The sequence below is a fragment of the Aspergillus versicolor genome (assembly GCF_001890125.1).
Source record: "Aspergillus versicolor CBS 583.65 unplaced genomic scaffold ASPVEscaffold_4, whole genome shotgun sequence".
In the NCBI taxonomy this organism is placed as follows: domain Eukaryota; kingdom Fungi; phylum Ascomycota; class Eurotiomycetes; order Eurotiales; family Aspergillaceae; genus Aspergillus; species Aspergillus versicolor.
This window is the reverse complement of record NW_024467527.1, coordinates 1006105-1022311: the sequence shown is the minus strand read 5'-3', so window position 1 is coordinate 1022311 and position 16207 is coordinate 1006105. Positions and strand designations below refer to the sequence as shown.

Below are 16207 nucleotides of genomic sequence, written 5' to 3'. Positions count from 1 at the left end.
TCCTCCTCCTCCTCCTCCCGCTCCATTCATATTAGTATTATACGTTTGTTTCTCATCATCCCTCTTCCAAAAATCCTCTTCCATATCCTTCTGATACCGCCATGAAGCAAGGTATCGACCAAACCGATCGCCCATGCGTGACGTTTTCGTCTTCGTGGTCGATGCGACGGAGGTCCTTTCACTTGATTTGTGGTGCAGCTTTGCTGCATGTACGCGCAGTGTAGCTGTCAATGGTAGGAATATGAGGTCTTTGCAGAGACCGAATACGATCTTCTGGGATTTGAGGAGGTAGTCACGGAGGCGTTCGCTGAAGGCTATCAGAAGGGCGGAGCCTATCACGGCCACGGATGTAGGGCCTGTGGAAAGGGTGATATTTGTTATTTAACAGGTCAAGATGGCAGAATCGTGGATGAAGCTTACCGGCTATAGTGAGCATCGTTCTTAGAGTAAGGTTTTCGGGCTCGCCGCTCCATTCTCGGGCGTTGATGCCGAAGAGAGAGGTGAAGAAGGAGAGTGGGAGGAAACTAATTGGAGTCAAAGGGTTAGCAGGCATTGGCAAGTGGGATGGGGCTCGTTAGAATCTTGAGTGTTTGACTGACATAACTGTGAATATAGTAAACACCATGACCGCGCGCGATTGACTTTGCGTCACCTCTGCCTCCCATCGAGCTAGCCGCGATTCGTCGACGTTGGCTTGTTTCTGCTTGAGGTCGAGAAGATTCTCTACCTAGATGGATATTAGTTGGATGCGCATAGAACTGAAATTGGTGGCATGGGTCTGACATACAGCTTTCTGTGCTGCGATAGCGTTCTCTCTCATCTCTGAGATATGGGTCCGATACTCGTCTAGCCTTGCAAGGGAGGCCAGGATGAAGCGCTTTCCGTATCCTCTATACTCGAAGTATTTGACCATGTCGTTTATCGTAGTGGTTTGTTCGTCTAATAGCTTCATGATCGTTCCCAGCTCATCCACGATATCTCGCAATTCCAACATTGAGGAGAGATCGTTACGATTCTGGAGTGCTACTTCACGGTCCCTGTCCTCACGCTCGGAAGCCGTCATAAGCTTTCCATCAGGCGTCTTATTGTATTCCGATGGCCTCGTGACGAATCCTCGGTTTCGAAATTGTTTGAAGGATTTTGTTGTTAATTCGGTCTATCAAGATTAGCATTGCGATATTCAAGGACATTCCAGAGAGCTACCCACCAGGATACTGATCGATTCTTCAAAGATACGGAGAATCTGAAGATCACTATGCAATGTCCTGTCGAAAAGCACTGTGACGGCGTGCAGGACAATCAGCGCGCCAAGATCACCAGCAGTCTCGAACCGGCGCGCAAGATCCCCGTTAAGTTCATTGTAAATACTGTTAAACAGATTGGTCTGTTCGTAAAACTTCCCTTCAACGGTAGTCGGCTCTTGCTTAGGGAAAAATGTAACAACCGTTTTCTGGTCCACAATCCAGAGCCAGAGCTGGTCGACCATGAGCACTTTGCCGTCTACAAATGTCCTGCTTCGTGGGTCAGATCCATCTCCCAGTGGAATAGAATTGCCAAGTTCATCATTGAGATTAACGGCTTTCCTCGTTCGTTTCCAGAGCATTTGGTCGTCATCTCGTGCCACGGTTGATCGCAGATTGGGGTATCCGAACTGGTCAAGTGTTCTTCGTATGTGGATTGGAGGCTCATTGCCCAAGTACTTCCATATTAACTTCGATTCCAGACTGGATTGGGATATCTCCTCTGGAACAGGTCGAGATCTTCCTTGCCGTAATCTTTCTTCGATGACTTTTCGTCGCTGTAATAAGTTCCAGTATGTATCCCAATGAAGCTGATTATGATTAGCATAAACTAGTAGCGAGCTCTAAAAACGAGGGATGCATACGTATGGCAGCTGGGTAGGGTTTCGTTAGCATTTAGTATGACCTATTAGGAACACTGCCAGACTTACGTAGAGTGCTAGTTGGGGATCATGAGGTTCCGAAGCCTTTATTGGTGGAGAATCCATTTTAAAATGAATACATGCTGGCCGCACATAGCGCGCATGAGGTTCCAGGTGGCGAGCGGTTATGAGGTTTGAGAACCAGTTTTCAGCGTTGACAAGCTTCCTAAATCTATCAGAGTTGAAACTGGTTAGTGCGCTTGAATCTGAGTATCAGTTGGGTAAAACCTACAGATTCTGTTTTGTTTTGCCCTTGCAGGTCTTGGATAGAACCGGGGGCACCCAATCAGTATGGGTGTATGGGACATGGATCCAGGTCATTTTCTCGGTTCCTGGTTCCGGTCTATCGAACCTTGGGGCTATCCGTGGCCGCTCCTCAGGTGTGCGCTCTCTGAACGGAACGTTGAGAAATTCGCGGTATCTGGAAGAGAGACTCGATCTATATGTATTTCGTTCTCAGTCAGGCTTTCTATGTTTTGCATGGGGCATGGCACTAACAGAAGGTTTCTTTGGCTAGGGCTAATAGTGCCTAGGTTATCAGATGCTTCATCTTCCTCTTCCTCCGCATTTTCTTCAGCAGGATCACCACTAGAAATACGCCGTTCCGAGTTTGAGCCCTCCGACTGGATATCAAAATAGCCCTCGATGGGCGGCTCAGTGACATGAATTCTGGGCGATGGATGCTGCGCAAGGAAGCTCCTGCTCCTCTTGACTGAAGGTCGTGACGGGACTACCTCAAGGGGAACGATATCTGGTTCTCGCAGGAGAGAGTCTATTCTTGAATGATCGGCCTGTGCACTAGTCGGTCTACTGCCAAATTCACTTGGCTCGGAGTCGTCAAATGTGCTAGAGGATAGTCTGCTGGATTTCTTCAGCCGCTCTTCCAGACATTTCACGGGTCCTCTGTCCAAAAATTGGTCGAGCGGCGTTTCGGTGGACCACAATTGTAACGGAGACTCCTTACTGACGCCTCTTGCTGTGTCTTCGAAGAAGCCACTCACTTGGACCATAATCTCCTTCTCTGTTTGAAGCGGGACGTCTGACATTATCGATAATTCCAAGGCCGTGGAAACAGCGGACTGCAGACCTCTGAAGAAGTCCATCCTGGCAGTTGCTTCCTGGCCCTTAAAGGACGCTATACCGACATGGTCGGTAGCCAAAGGCAGTTCGTTCTCATGCTCAAAGCCCAGGATACCCGATCGAATTGATGTGATGGGGACATGCATATCAATTGTACTTTGGGTCTCCGTATCGGTTATCGTGAAAACTGAATCGACCGTCTCCAAAAACGTCCAAATCTTCATGTCGGCTGAGATTGCCCGAAACTGGCCAGCGAGGCGTTCCAATATCTCATGTCGGGGCTTAAACACCCCCCGCAGCTCAATGGGCACCGCATGTTTGAGATGCAGTAGGCGCCGGATGCTTTTGCCGAACTCGGGTGCAGAGAGGTAGCTTGAACCATAGTGAGGAGTTCCGAAAAACGCGATTCCATAACAGCTCGAAAAGATAGAATCAAGAGGGTGATGCGACCGGCTAGCCTTTACAAGCGCGGCCGTGGCTACAATGCCGCCAGTGCTGTGACATATAAAGAATATGGGTCGTCTACGACTCTGGAGGCAAATTCCCCGATTAGTAAATAAACGCAAAGGATAAGGTCCAACACTCACTGTTGAGTTTCTCGTCTCCTGTAGTTTGTTCAGCAACCTAGTCGCTAACGAATCCAGCGTGTCGCTGGCATCCAGTTCTCCATGGTCAAATAGCAGCACGCGCGCATTCGGAATGAATCTGGGAAGCTCTGCCTTCAACCAGGGAGATTCTGTACCATCACCGGTCCATGTTTCCTCTGGGTCGGCTCCTATTGCTGGGATAGCGACAATACTGTGAGCGGTTTAGTTAGCAGCCCCAAAAAAAACAAAGAAAGCCGCGATCACTCACTCCACGTTCGTAACAGTATCGCTCGTCACCATATCGGCAGAAACACTATTCAAAATGGTGCTAAGAAGGAGACAGTCTCAGTATCAGCTCTGCCTAGCAGCCTAAATATAAGGATGATCCCAGGGGAAGGAAAGAGTGTCATGGTAGGTCATCATCTGACACACTGTTTGAGTCAATACGGCAGCAGATGACTTTTGGCGACTGAACGAAGGCTGTGTCAGCCTGGTTAAGATTGGCATTTCAGCCTCTCTTTTTTTTCTTCAAGGAGGGGACGGGCACAAGAGGCCCCAAAACAAATCCGTCGGCCATGGCAAAGAGATCGTCTCGAACTAAGAATGGCCCCGCGCACGGATGGCTGAATCTCGCCCACTAACGCGTATCCGAACGACCGGGGTAAACGCGGGATGACGGGCATCGTCAGCGCATTGCGTGTCTGGAAGTCTGCGGGTAAGGCTGAGGCTGTTGCTACCAATAGTGCTTGCAGGTGTGACCGTGGGAGTGTCCTGTTGGAATGGGCATATTCTACTTCTTCGAACAAGTTTACTGTGAATGTTGAGAATACTGGTTGAGGATAGTATGTATATAGGTAGTGTACAGGATATGCGATGCAAAAAATATCGAAAAGAGACCCTCCCTTTACTTCCTAGAACGTATTGAGAAACAAAGCAGCTCTATAGTCCATATCGAATGCGGTATCATCAAAAATCAAAACACCCACGCGCTCAACAAGCGAACCTGCAGGTTGGCCGAATGCTTGAAACGTGAAAAAATAGCGGAGACTAGTCGAAAGAGTAGAGATCGCTCAAAAAAAATTAGATGAAAGTCGGATAATGAAAGGCGATGCTGTGTGAGAAGCCTTGCAACTGGGACGCAGGCAACCGCAAGTCGAAACCACAGGCAGAAAGAACTGAACAGGAACACGTGAATCAAACGGTGTCGGAGTCAGTTTCATCCAGTGAGGTATGACGTCGCTCGTTGACATCTCGCGCAAGCTTCTTGCCAACCTCATATGTTGAGATCATGATTGCACAAGCCGGGGCCACTTTCAAACAACGTGCCACCCAGCCACGGAAAAGGCCTGCCGTGCCTTCTTCACGGAATATATGCAAGAGAAATTTCGGCAATGGAAGCTGCTCTGGTTGAAGAGGTCCTTTTTGAACACTGCCTGCAATGGTACTCGGCACCTCATCTCCTATATGGCGGTACACTTGCTGGCGTGTCTTTCCAACGTCAAATGGGGTCGTCACAAATGCGGCCAATGCGCCCGAGACGGACCCTGCAACGAAGCTATCCAAAAACGTATTGCCCTCCACCTCGTGGGTCGCCGAGTGTGTTGATGACCTCACGTTATGCAGCAAGATGTGCTCCCGCGCCTTCTTCCGCGTCTCTATAATGTATTTCTTCACCTCTTCATAGCCCCACCAGTAAAGACCAGAGAAAGGTACGTCTCGCCACATTGTAAGTGTCAGCCCCCGCCAAAGGGAGCCGTACCCTCTCGCTTGGGTCATTTGATGAAGACCCTCGAGAGTGGCTTTGAAATGTCCTGCTCCAGTACCGGGTGTCGCCTGCAGGCGTGTCCGGAACATCTCGATCGGACTGATAGCCGTAGCCGCCGCTATTCTTGCAACTGCCCCTGAGACGAAGGGAACATATCCATTCGGAATAATGCGCTTAATCGGGCTCCTCTCATCTGTGCGCAACCAGTCGTATCCTGCAAAATAGATAACATTTCCCGGTATTCCCATCATAAGCGTCGGGCTGAGTCCCCGCCAGAGGGTCAAGAAACCCTCATTTCGAGCAATCTTCCGTAGACCGTCCAGGGTAGACGTGAATGTCTTTCGTTGCGTCTCTTCCACTGCACAATCCGCGATTGACTGGGTCCCTAAGGCATGTCCGCTGGGTCCAACCATGCATATTTGTGAGTTCTGTCCTATCCAAAACACTTCACGGCAACAAGCAGTGACTCCAAGGTTGGGAGGGGCATTTTTCAAGGCGGACGTCGTGTGAGACCGGAACGGTGAGGTATTTTTGACATGCGACTGGGATTGTAACCGAACGCGAACGACATCTAGGGGGGTCACTGTAAAGCCGTTAGCTCATATTCTCTGAGACGTTGAAAGTCATAGATCGATAACAGGTCTAATTGCCTACCTAAGAGCCCGGTCAAGACGCTACCACAGGTCGCCGAGACCATCTTCTGCGTGATAGAGGCATCGCCAACCGCGCTAGCATTGACTGTAGAAGCCGACCCTGTCCCAGAAGTAGCCGCCATGAAAGTGTCTTCTGCAGTGTTCCATGTCTCTGCCGAGCGGCCTTCAGGTTCGACGCCGGTGGGATTGTTGGAGCGATATCGGTCCCAGGAAGTACCTTGAGTGCCCGAGTCGGACATCGAAATCGACGGCGCGATCTCGATCTGCTGGCGATCCAAATATCAGATAGAATGTTGTGATCTCCTCTAACTCATCGAGGGCATTGAAAATGTGGAAGCGCGATCGGTGACTGTGACTCAAACACAGCGATGATGTTGGAGAAAAAGAATGTTCCGGCTCGGTGGCGTTCGGATTCGAGCTTGCCGGAGATAAGCGCGGGCCTTCACCCAACCTGGACTCCTCCCGACACTCGTCGGACACCTTATACTTGTGTGTTGATCAGGGCGCTCGCCGTTCTATGAGGAATAATGGCTCTTCTACTCTCGGTCTAAACCACAGTTCTTTCCATTCTTGACGATTTCCCCGATCCCTCTGCTCCGTGTTCGCCCTCGCCCTCGCCCCACCGAAGCTCGCTTATCAATCGGTGGACCTTGCACCTCCCAGTACGCAACAGCTTTAGCAACTATGGAGGACAACGCGGAGCTTGAGTCTTTCCGACGCCAGTGGCGTGAGGAAGTCTCACGGCGAACACACCCCAATGCAGCCGAGCCATCGCAGCCGACACCTACACGACCTGTCGCTCCTCAACCCCGACAATTTCCCCCCACCCGGCATGAAGCGTCAGCGCGCAAGGAAGATGAAGAAGAGGGCCCGGTACCATACGATCAGAACGAGATAGTACGAGGGGTTGACCGTCTGTCTTTAAATAAACATAACGACGAAGATGCCTTTCATCTACGCGAGTCCCGAGCCGAACCTATGTCAGCTCTGGAACATTTTGAAAGAGCCGTCGAGAGGGAAGCGGAAGGAAACCTAGGAGATAGCCTCCAGCTCTACCGCAAAGCATACCGAGTGAGTAGGGACATTCCTCCTCTCACAATTATCAATCCTGAGACTTTATATTGACTTGCTTTTTCAGTTGGATGCCGCCGTCGACAAGGAGTACAGGAATAAGCATTTTGCTGGCGCGTGGAAGAAAGCGCCACAACCAACTACACACAGCGAGCCAACCAAAGCGGCACCAGTTGAACAGCCGACAATCGTGCCAACACAGGAACTTATCAGTTCTTTTGCGAGTGCGCCAATTTCCCCGGCGGACCCCATATTCGAAGGCGATCCCCGTCCACCATGCCCTATTGCGCATGTTCCATCTGAGGTCATAGTCGAGATTTTGAGTCATGTCGCTCTGGCTGACCCAGCAATTTTCTGCCGAATGGCACTAGTATGCAAAAGATTTGCGTATCATTTCGCACATGAACAACATATCTGGAAACGTCTGTGTCAGGGTGCTGGGTTCGGTTTCAAGTCAATGCATTACTCGTTTGCGTGCGATATCCACGGCAACCCCGAACATACTTTGATGCCTCAAGCTCGGTATACACCATTCCCCAGCGATATTCCAGTTCAACTCCCGAGCCCACTGTCTTCGTGGAGTGAGGTTTTCCATTCTTTTCCCCGTATCCGCTTCACCGGAATATACATAAGCACGGTAAACTACACTCGTGCTGGTGCAGCGTCTGCATATTCGAATATCTCATGGAACAGTCCGATTCATATTGTAACGTATTACCGTTATCTCCGCTTCTACCCTGACGGGACTGTCATCTATATTCTCTCAACAGTGGAACCAGTCGAGGTCGTTCCGCATATTAACAAAGCAAATGTGACGGCGGCACGGGCAACATCCCGTAAGCAGAATTTACGGACTGCCCCTGACCTGGCAACATCTGCTCAGGAACCAGTACCCGCTGTTGCTATGGAGGCATTAAAGCGCGCTCAATGGGGTCGATGGCGTCTTTCGAAACCAACATCACCTACGGATCCGCCTGAAGAAAACGAATATTTGTTCCCGAGTAAGGACAAATCGGCTGCTGCCCCTGACCCCAGGGATTTGGTGATCGAAACCGAAGGAGTGGGGGCGTCCAAGTATGTTTATGTTCTTCATCTAGCCCTTCGTTCGTCGACTGTTCGTCCCGTCAACAATAATCCGGCACTCCCCAACCCCTCGAAAAATACCAAGTTAGTCTGGAAGGGGTACTGGAGCTACGACAAACTCACGGATGACTGGGCGGAGTTCGGACTGAAGAACGACCGCGCGTTTGTCTTCCGACGTGTTAGAGGTTGGGGCATGAACTAATGACTTGCGACGCGATCATATTTCGATAATATGACACTATCTTTTATGAAAATTTAACGATATATATATAGCGGATATACGGGGGTCAAATTTGCGGCGAAATTTCGCGCGTTACTATGGCGAAATCGCCAATATATATACAGCACGCATATCCGACATCGGTATAAATTCCGGAAACATGCTATAAGGCTATAGATGAAAAGCACGAGATATAAATCATGATAGCGATAGATCACATCAGATGCATTTCATTTCCAAATACATTAGCTATAAAGTCCTCGAGAAGAGAAATAAGACAGAACTATTCCATGATTGCGGAGACCAGGGTGAAAGCACCGGGAATGCCAAGCCCGACTTATCGATAAGATTAAATTTTTCGATGGGGTTTCGGACTCAAGGACAGCGTCCGGAATCAACACGGTAAACCAAGGCGCAGGGAAAAGATCGCACTGAGAGATATTGTATCCGCTCTATTGCAATAAATAAACGACCGCGACTGACACCAACCAATCCCTCGAATCTGTCATGCCCGAGCGGGTTCGCACCGTCTTCGCCGACCAGGACGAGGCACCGCCAGCACCTGTCGCGAAACAAGAAAAGCCAACAAACACGACGGAACCCCCCAAATCAGACCACGCTGAAAAGAAGAGCACCGAAAAATCCTCTAGCTCGAAGAAGAACAAGAAGCGGAAGCGCGAGGAACTTGTGGATGGAGAGCCTCGAACGGAGAAGAAGCCGATCGGATCGCAAACCGCTGATGGCCCTCAGAACGGAAAAGATGAAGAGTTAGCTAGGAGTGGAGCTACTACAAAACCACCGAAAGATAAAGAGAGCCACCGGGGCCAGAAACCGAAGAAACATCACCGGGTATCTAAAGATGATGAGAACGGAGGGAAGTTCGCTTCTCTGAAGAAAAAAGCGCAAGCACTATATGAGATTCGCAAAAACCTCCCTATCTTCGCTCACGGTGACGAGATCCGGAAAGACCTTCGCAGGAACGATGTTATGCTCTTGATTGGTGAAACTGGTAGCGGAAAAAGTACGCAGATTCCACAGTTTTTGGTGAACGAGTCGTGGTGTCGGCCGACGAAGACTACGATCGCTCAGGATGATGGGACTCAGAAGGAAGCCCTGGTCGGCGGGTGTATCGCCATTACGCAGCCTAGACGTGTTGCTGCGATTTCGCTAGCTCGGCGTGTTGCAGAGGAGATGGGGACGCCATTGGGCTCTTCATCGCCTGCGAGTACAGTTGGATACTCGGTGCGATTTGATACATCTGCTTCGCCGAGCACGAAGGTGAAGTTTTTGACGGAAGGAATGTTGCTTCAGGAGATGTTGCATGACCCGTGGTTGACGAAGTACAGCGCAATTGTTGTCGATGAAGTCCACGAGCGCGGCGTGAATGTTGACTTAGTTATGGGGTTTTTGAGGAACTTGGTCTCTGGGAAAAAGAAGGGGAGGGGAGGTGTGCCACTTAAGGCTGTGGTTATGAGTGCCACAGCTGATATGGAGAGTCTACAAGGGTTCTTTACGGAAGGCTTTCAGGGTCGACAAATCAAAGACATTGAAAAGGAATCGAAGGACGGCATCGCCATATGTCATATCAAGGGTCGCCAGTATCCTGTCAAAACGATATACTCGCCGGAACCGGTGCATGATTTTGTCGATGCAGCGCTGAAGGTTATTTTTCAAATACACTATAAAGAGCCTATCCCAGGTGACATTCTAGTTTTCCTGACTGGGCAGGAGACTGTCGAGGCGTTGGAGAACTTGGTCAACGAGTATGCTACAGGGATGGATCCGTCATTGCCAAAGATACAAGTACTTCCACTATTCGCGGCGCTTCCACAGGTGGCTCAGCAGCGAGTCTTTGCTCCAGCGCCACCGCGCACCCGCAAAATCATCCTGGCTACGAACATTGCGGAGACGTCCGTCACAGTGTCAGGTGTGCGGTTCGTTGTGGATTGTGGAAAGGCGAAAATCAAGCAATTCCGAACCCGCCTGGGCTTGGATTCGCTGCTCGTCAAACCCATTTCAAAATCAGCTGCCATCCAACGTAAAGGTCGTGCGGGTAGAGAGGCCCCCGGTCAGTGCTACCGATTATATACGGAGAAGGACTACCTTGCGCTGGATGAGGTCAATACACCGGAAATCCTGCGATGTGACCTGAGTCAGTCTATCCTCAACATGAAGGCCCGTGGAGTCAACAATGTTATTGAATTCCCGTTCTTGACGAGGCCTCCACGAGAAGCTTTGGAGAAGGCCCTTCTTCAGTTGCTCAGCATCGAGGCCCTCGAGGAGACTGGCAAGATCAGTGCGATTGGGTCGCATATCGCTAAGCTTCCACTCACACCAACCTTAGGTCGGGTGTTGCTTGCGGCATCAGACTTCGGCCCAGATTGTCTGATTGATGTAATCGACATTATATCGTGTCTGAGCGTGGAGAACATATTTCTGAATACTACGTCAGAAGAGAAGAAGGAAGCAGCCGAAACAGCGAGACGCGATATATATCGGAGAGAAGGTGACCATCTTACGATGTTAGCGACTGTACGAGCCTACGCATCAGAGAACACCGATCGGAAGGCATGGGCTGAGCGGCATCTGGTCTCGCACCGGGCGATGCAGTCTGTCATGGTAAGTTTTGCTTCGATGAATGGTATACCCGCCAGTGCGACGACTAATAACCGGGATCTCCAGGACGTCCGCAAGCAACTTACGGCTCAATGCCGACAAGCCAAGCTGCTTCCGAGTTCCACCGAGTCACAAGATTCGAACTCAACCATCCGAGAGCCATCTCCTGTCTTGATCCTGAGAAGCTTCTTGCGAGGGTTTTCCACGAACACCGCTCGTCTCGTCCCAGATGGGAGCTACCGCACCGTTGTGGGGAACCAGATGGTGGCGATTCACCCCTCCAGTGTCCTGTTTGGTAAAAAGGTGGAGGCGATCCTGTACAACGAGTTCGTGTTTACGAATCGCAGCTATGCGCGAGGGGTGAGCGCAGTGCAGATGGATTGGGTGGGAGAGGCCTTGGCTGGGGAGTAATAATGGCGCATTATTTTGCATCACAATTAGCAAGCGAGTTGCAATTCAATAGATGATTAGACACTCATAGGGAGGCCTCATTCTCAAATATTAGCAGGATAATCGATACTTGGCAGTCTGATCTCGAGATGACGTTTCGTGTTTGCATAGGCTGGGCCACCTGTTTCAGGCCGAAGATCGGAAGGGCTGTGACACACGACTCACTCAGCCAGGAGAAGAGAGCCTGTTCCAGTTGCTGCGGAGAAATCTCCAACCCCTCGCAGAAACTGCGTACCGTAAAAAGTACGGATGCTTTAGTGGTGGATCAAATAATGGTACCAGTCCATAGTTATCCCGCAGTCGCCTGAATGACATGTCATGGACAGCGATGGGATGATCCGACAAATAGATACTGGAGGTCGTGAGAGATCAGGCTATTTTGTGTACTTGTATCGCGCTGTTCTATTCTTACCTCAAAGACCGGGAGATCCAACAAGGGGAGGATCCCAGGATACTGTGTTCTGTTGGGCTGGGTCTGGTGACTGGGAGTGTCTTGCATCATCCGCAAACAATCATCACCACTTCTGGCACCACCACCTTCACCACGTCTTCAGCCCTGGCTTTGTTTCTATTTCCTTCCCCTTTCTTTCATCTCATAATTACCTGTCCGAATGCCAGCTGGATTACTGTTTCACCCGTAACGCCACGTCCTAGTCGAATTTCCGCCCGACTATTGACCGCTTGGGGCGATCTAATCTCGCCCACCGATCACCGGCTTATCGGGCAGCCTCCCGTTAGTCTGCTGAGTGACAAGTCGCCCTCATTTATCTCATTCTCACCTCACCTTGGGGCTTGGATCTCGCGATTTGCTTTTTCTGCTCTATATCTCTCAAAGGGGCCCCTCCTTCTGCCTTTCTATCATTTTACTCTTCTTTCAACTGTTGACCATAGCATTATACGCTTCCACACGCGGGTCCACGGCGATCGATAGACATCTATCTCATCTTATCTTTGACACTCCAAACAACCCATGGCTTTCCGTCTACCACCCCAAGTTCCTCGCCGTCGCCCTTCCTACTCTGCTCCTCAACCTCCCGCTCTCGACGTCCCTCAACCTCAATCTCTCTCCGAACTCCGTGAGCACGAATCCACAGAATGGGTCCTCTTCTCTCCATCCCAGCCCTCTACCACCGCCCGCACTCACACGACCTCCACTGAGCGCACGGCTCGCACTGTTGGGGCATCGCGTCTTAGTGACTTCGGCTCGCTCGATACAAATACAAGATCTGGGCGGGAGAATGAAAGCGAGGGCGATGGATCGCTTGATGAGCCGCTGGACGAAGATGGAACGGAACTGGACAGTCTCGATGACGGCCTTCATGCTTTCAGGGCACCCTCCCCGGATGCTGAGTCTAGTTCACGATGGGACCAAGGCACTCCCGCACATCTTCCTACACACGACGGATTAGGGAGTTTCGTCGCATCCAGCCAGCCCGTGCAGAACCAATTATGGCAACATGAACAATACAATCCTAATCGAAGACCAGAGCTCGCACATCGACGACGCTCGAGCGTGCAACGTCATCTGGACGCTATTGCTAATGATGATGAACAAACCGACTCTGACCGAGAGCGTTGGCAGCGAATCGAACAATGGAGGATGGACCAAAGTCGTGCTCTTCTTCATGAGATTGAAAGGGCTACACGGCGGCGCCGCAACAGCCGTCTTAGTGGATCGAATGCGGCGGCGATCTCTCAAGGTAGACAATCAGATACACCACCTAGTGCTCGGGCGGTGCCTCAAGAGCAGCAAACAGCTTCCAGCGAGGCCAGAGTGGACGAAGATGAATCATTTTGGCAACGTATCACTCGCAAAGTCATCCGTGACTTGATGGGTATTGACGACTCAATACTATCGGTTATATTTGGTGAATCCCTACCCGAGACTGGTGAAGACGGCAAATCTGAAGAGCCCGATATGAACCTACAGATGGATGAAATACTGAGCCGGGAACCCGACACAGCGACTGGTGACCAGGACCGATGGGAGACGAGGCTCCTTCAACGCATAGCCCGGGAGCTAGGAATTCTTGTCAATCAACTTTGCGAACACCCAGGGGCGTTCACGACATACCTCAATATGTCGAATGATATCCCTAACCAGTATGCTGGGATACCCCTGAGTAGCTTACCGGAAGAAGGCAACGCCCTCCCTTCAGCAGAAGGACCTGTTGCAGAGTCTACACGTAACAGCGATTCAGTATTAACACCACAATTTCTACCAACTCTTCAAGACCCGAACCGGGAGCATGCAGCTGAGTGGGGCATCGAAGACGAGCTTCCAAGCCGCTCTACAGAGCAATTTTCTGAGTCCAGACGCCACCAACAAGAGAAAGAATATTGGGAACGTGAACTCGATATCATGATGGTATTCCGCTACCTCCGGAACCGCTTTGGTCGCCGCCCCAGCAATGCCGACACAGCAAACTCACGCCGAGCTTCGCAAGATGCGTCTCGTCGCGCTGCCATCATCCGTCAACACCATCCGCTTGTCGCGCGGGCACATTCAAGGTCACAGGCGCAGATGCGTCGCCAGTCACAGTGCTCAGGTCCGACTGGCGTTTCATCGCCCGTCTTACGCCAACACATCCGCCGTCCCAGCTCCAGCTGCGCCAGCCAGAGTGCAAAGATGTCGGCTATCTCTAGCCGGCGAACTCTTACTAGCTCGAGCCGCAATTACTGGGATATTGGAGGGAGTGTGGATAGCGGGAGTGCCATCGCCCCAGCGCCTCCCGGTATCGGATCTTGGGGTGACGTGTGAGCCCTGAGACGGACCACGATCCCGAATCATACTTGAAGATCTTAACCCAAATAATTGGATGCTGGCCATCACCATATAATTTTTTCTATATTCCCGAATCCATTTCTCCATCCATCAATCCATTCCCCATTCATCTTTACCCGTGGTTTTGTTTTATTTTTGGTTATCTTCCTGGGCGTCAGTTCTAAACTCATGATATCACAATGATTCTCTCTTTCTCTCTTCTACAACGTACAATCACTCTTTGGGTCTGGGGCGTATACATGTTTTATTTCTCTCTGAACGGATCACATTTAGGGACTAGACGGGAACCATCTAGGCTTATACATTATATACACTACTGTACACAGCAACGCAACCTCACATGGCAATGAAGCATGGACACGGCGGGTGCACAAGACATAGGACATATGGCTAACACTAAGACTATGTACTTGCCTGTGTATACCCACTAGGCACAAATGAACTTATCTATTGACCCGAGCTTGTATCTGGATTCCGGCACTTGTAAAATAATGAACACCTGGCCGTCTGGGGCTGGTGGAAAAGCCTACGGTCTGGGCATCATTGATTGAGTATGACCACATAGATTGAATAGTGTTGGGCTTAGTTCGGAAGACGGGGCGATGGTCCAGATAAAGGGAGGTGGTTCAGGAGGCTGCAGGGAGACGAAATGCTTGACGTCTTACTATCGCCATTCGCCTGAGATATTTAGAGACTTCGAGCCCTCCAAACTATGGGTGTTTAGCTGGGGATTTGACTTCTCGTATATATGGCTACTACATTGTGACTGGGATTTTGGGGCGCAAAGCCGTTCGCCCAGACAGAACATGCTACTTGTTTCTGGTAGCGGACGATTACTGGTTTAAAACGTAAATGAGGACGTGGAACATGAACGATTATTTATTCTGCAAGATCCCTTTCCTTTTCAGTCCTAACGCTAACGTAACAAACATCTAAGCCTCAGCGGAGTAGGCGTCAGGGAAGCGGCGCATGTTTTCCTCGATGAGACCGTGGCCACGGAGGAACTGGACGTAGGCACCGTCCTGCTTGAGCTTGCCCTCCTGGCGGAGCTGGACGTAGTCCTCGCGGCGGACGGGAGTGAAACCCCAGTTCTTGGAGACGATGATCTTTTGGCGACCAGGGAACTTGTACATGGAGCGGCGGAGAGCCTCGATGGCGGCGGCACGGTTAACATCACGGGTACGGACAGAGAGAAGGGTCTGGCCGATGTTGACACGGGCGACCAAGCCATTGGGCTTTCCGAAAGCACCACGCATACCGGTCTGAAGACGATCGGCACCAGCGCACGACAACATCTTGTTGATACGGACGACGTGGTAGGGGTGGACACGGACACGGAGGTGGAAACCTTCCTTACCGGCGGTCTTCACGAGGTACCTGGAGTTCCTGGTTAACTTTCTCTTCCTTCACTTCTTTTTCCCGATCTTTCTTGTTTGGTTGATCGGTGGGGGTCGGGAAACATACTTGTTGGCACAGATACGAGCGGCTTCGAGAGCCTCGGAAGAAAGCTGTTCATATTCGTTGGAGACGAGGTGAATGCAGCAAGGGAAGTCGTCGACGTTGGCCTTCTTACGTCCCAGATCGTAGATACGAATCTTGGGGTCGGGAACACCACGGTTGAACCGGGACTTGGGGTAAGGCTAAATGAAGAAAACCATCAGTATTCCATCGCTTCCATATCGCAACTCATCAAAAATCCATAACAAAAGTCTCATCGATGCGATCTCTCGGGCTGCCTCTCGTCTTTTTTTTTTGTCCTTCGCTCATCCAACGCATCCCAGGCCCACAAGCGAGACCGCCCTCGAAATCCACACAAAAGACCATCAAATATCGAATATCGCACGCACCTTGTTCTTGCAGTAGCGGTAGCAGCGGGCGGGACGGCGAGCCATTTTGACTGCTGTTGATGCAAACTGGGTGATAGGTTTGTCGAAAGGGTGGTGTCGAGGAGCGAA

General features: G+C 50.7%; 5 protein-coding genes across 5 annotated transcripts; 3 read left to right on the top strand and 2 right to left on the bottom strand.

The window, feature by feature from the left end:
- Positions 1-4803: 4803 nt before the first annotated feature.
- Positions 4804-6266, bottom strand: ASPVEDRAFT_130626 (putative mitochondrial carrier protein; the record flags this gene model as incomplete). Its single annotated transcript, XM_040806740.1, has 2 exons — positions 4804-5957; positions 6029-6266. 2 exons carry the CDS (start codon positions 6264-6266, stop codon positions 4804-4806), a joined length of 1392 nt encoding a protein of 463 aa, XP_040667150.1.
- A 445-nt stretch (positions 6267-6711) lies between these two features.
- Positions 6712-8383, top strand: ASPVEDRAFT_130097 (putative F-box protein (Pof7); the record flags this gene model as incomplete). Its single annotated transcript, XM_040806685.1, has 2 exons — positions 6712-7098; positions 7166-8383. 2 exons carry the CDS (start codon positions 6712-6714, stop codon positions 8381-8383), a joined length of 1605 nt encoding a protein of 534 aa, XP_040667149.1.
- Positions 8384-8908: 525 nt separating this feature from the next.
- ASPVEDRAFT_129786 (putative ATP-dependent RNA helicase (Hrh1)) lies at positions 8909-11428 on the top strand (the record flags this gene model as incomplete). Its single annotated transcript, XM_040806664.1, has 2 exons — positions 8909-11020; positions 11084-11428. 2 exons carry the CDS (start codon positions 8909-8911, stop codon positions 11426-11428), a joined length of 2457 nt encoding a protein of 818 aa, XP_040667148.1.
- A 1009-nt stretch (positions 11429-12437) lies between these two features.
- Positions 12438-14228, top strand: ASPVEDRAFT_82910 (uncharacterized protein; the record flags this gene model as incomplete). Its single annotated transcript, XM_040817285.1, has 1 exon — positions 12438-14228. One exon carries the CDS (start codon positions 12438-12440, stop codon positions 14226-14228), a length of 1791 nt encoding a protein of 596 aa, XP_040667147.1.
- Positions 14229-15119: 891 nt separating this feature from the next.
- Positions 15120-16203, bottom strand: ASPVEDRAFT_191273 (60S ribosomal uL16 domain-containing protein). The gene is given in 3 exon segments (XM_040809085.1): positions 15120-15650; positions 15663-15892; positions 16100-16203. 3 exon segments carry the CDS (start codon positions 16142-16144, stop codon positions 15185-15187), a joined length of 741 nt encoding a protein of 246 aa, XP_040667146.1. The 5' UTR covers positions 16145-16203; the 3' UTR covers positions 15120-15184.
- Between the last annotated feature and the right edge of the window lie 4 nt (positions 16204-16207).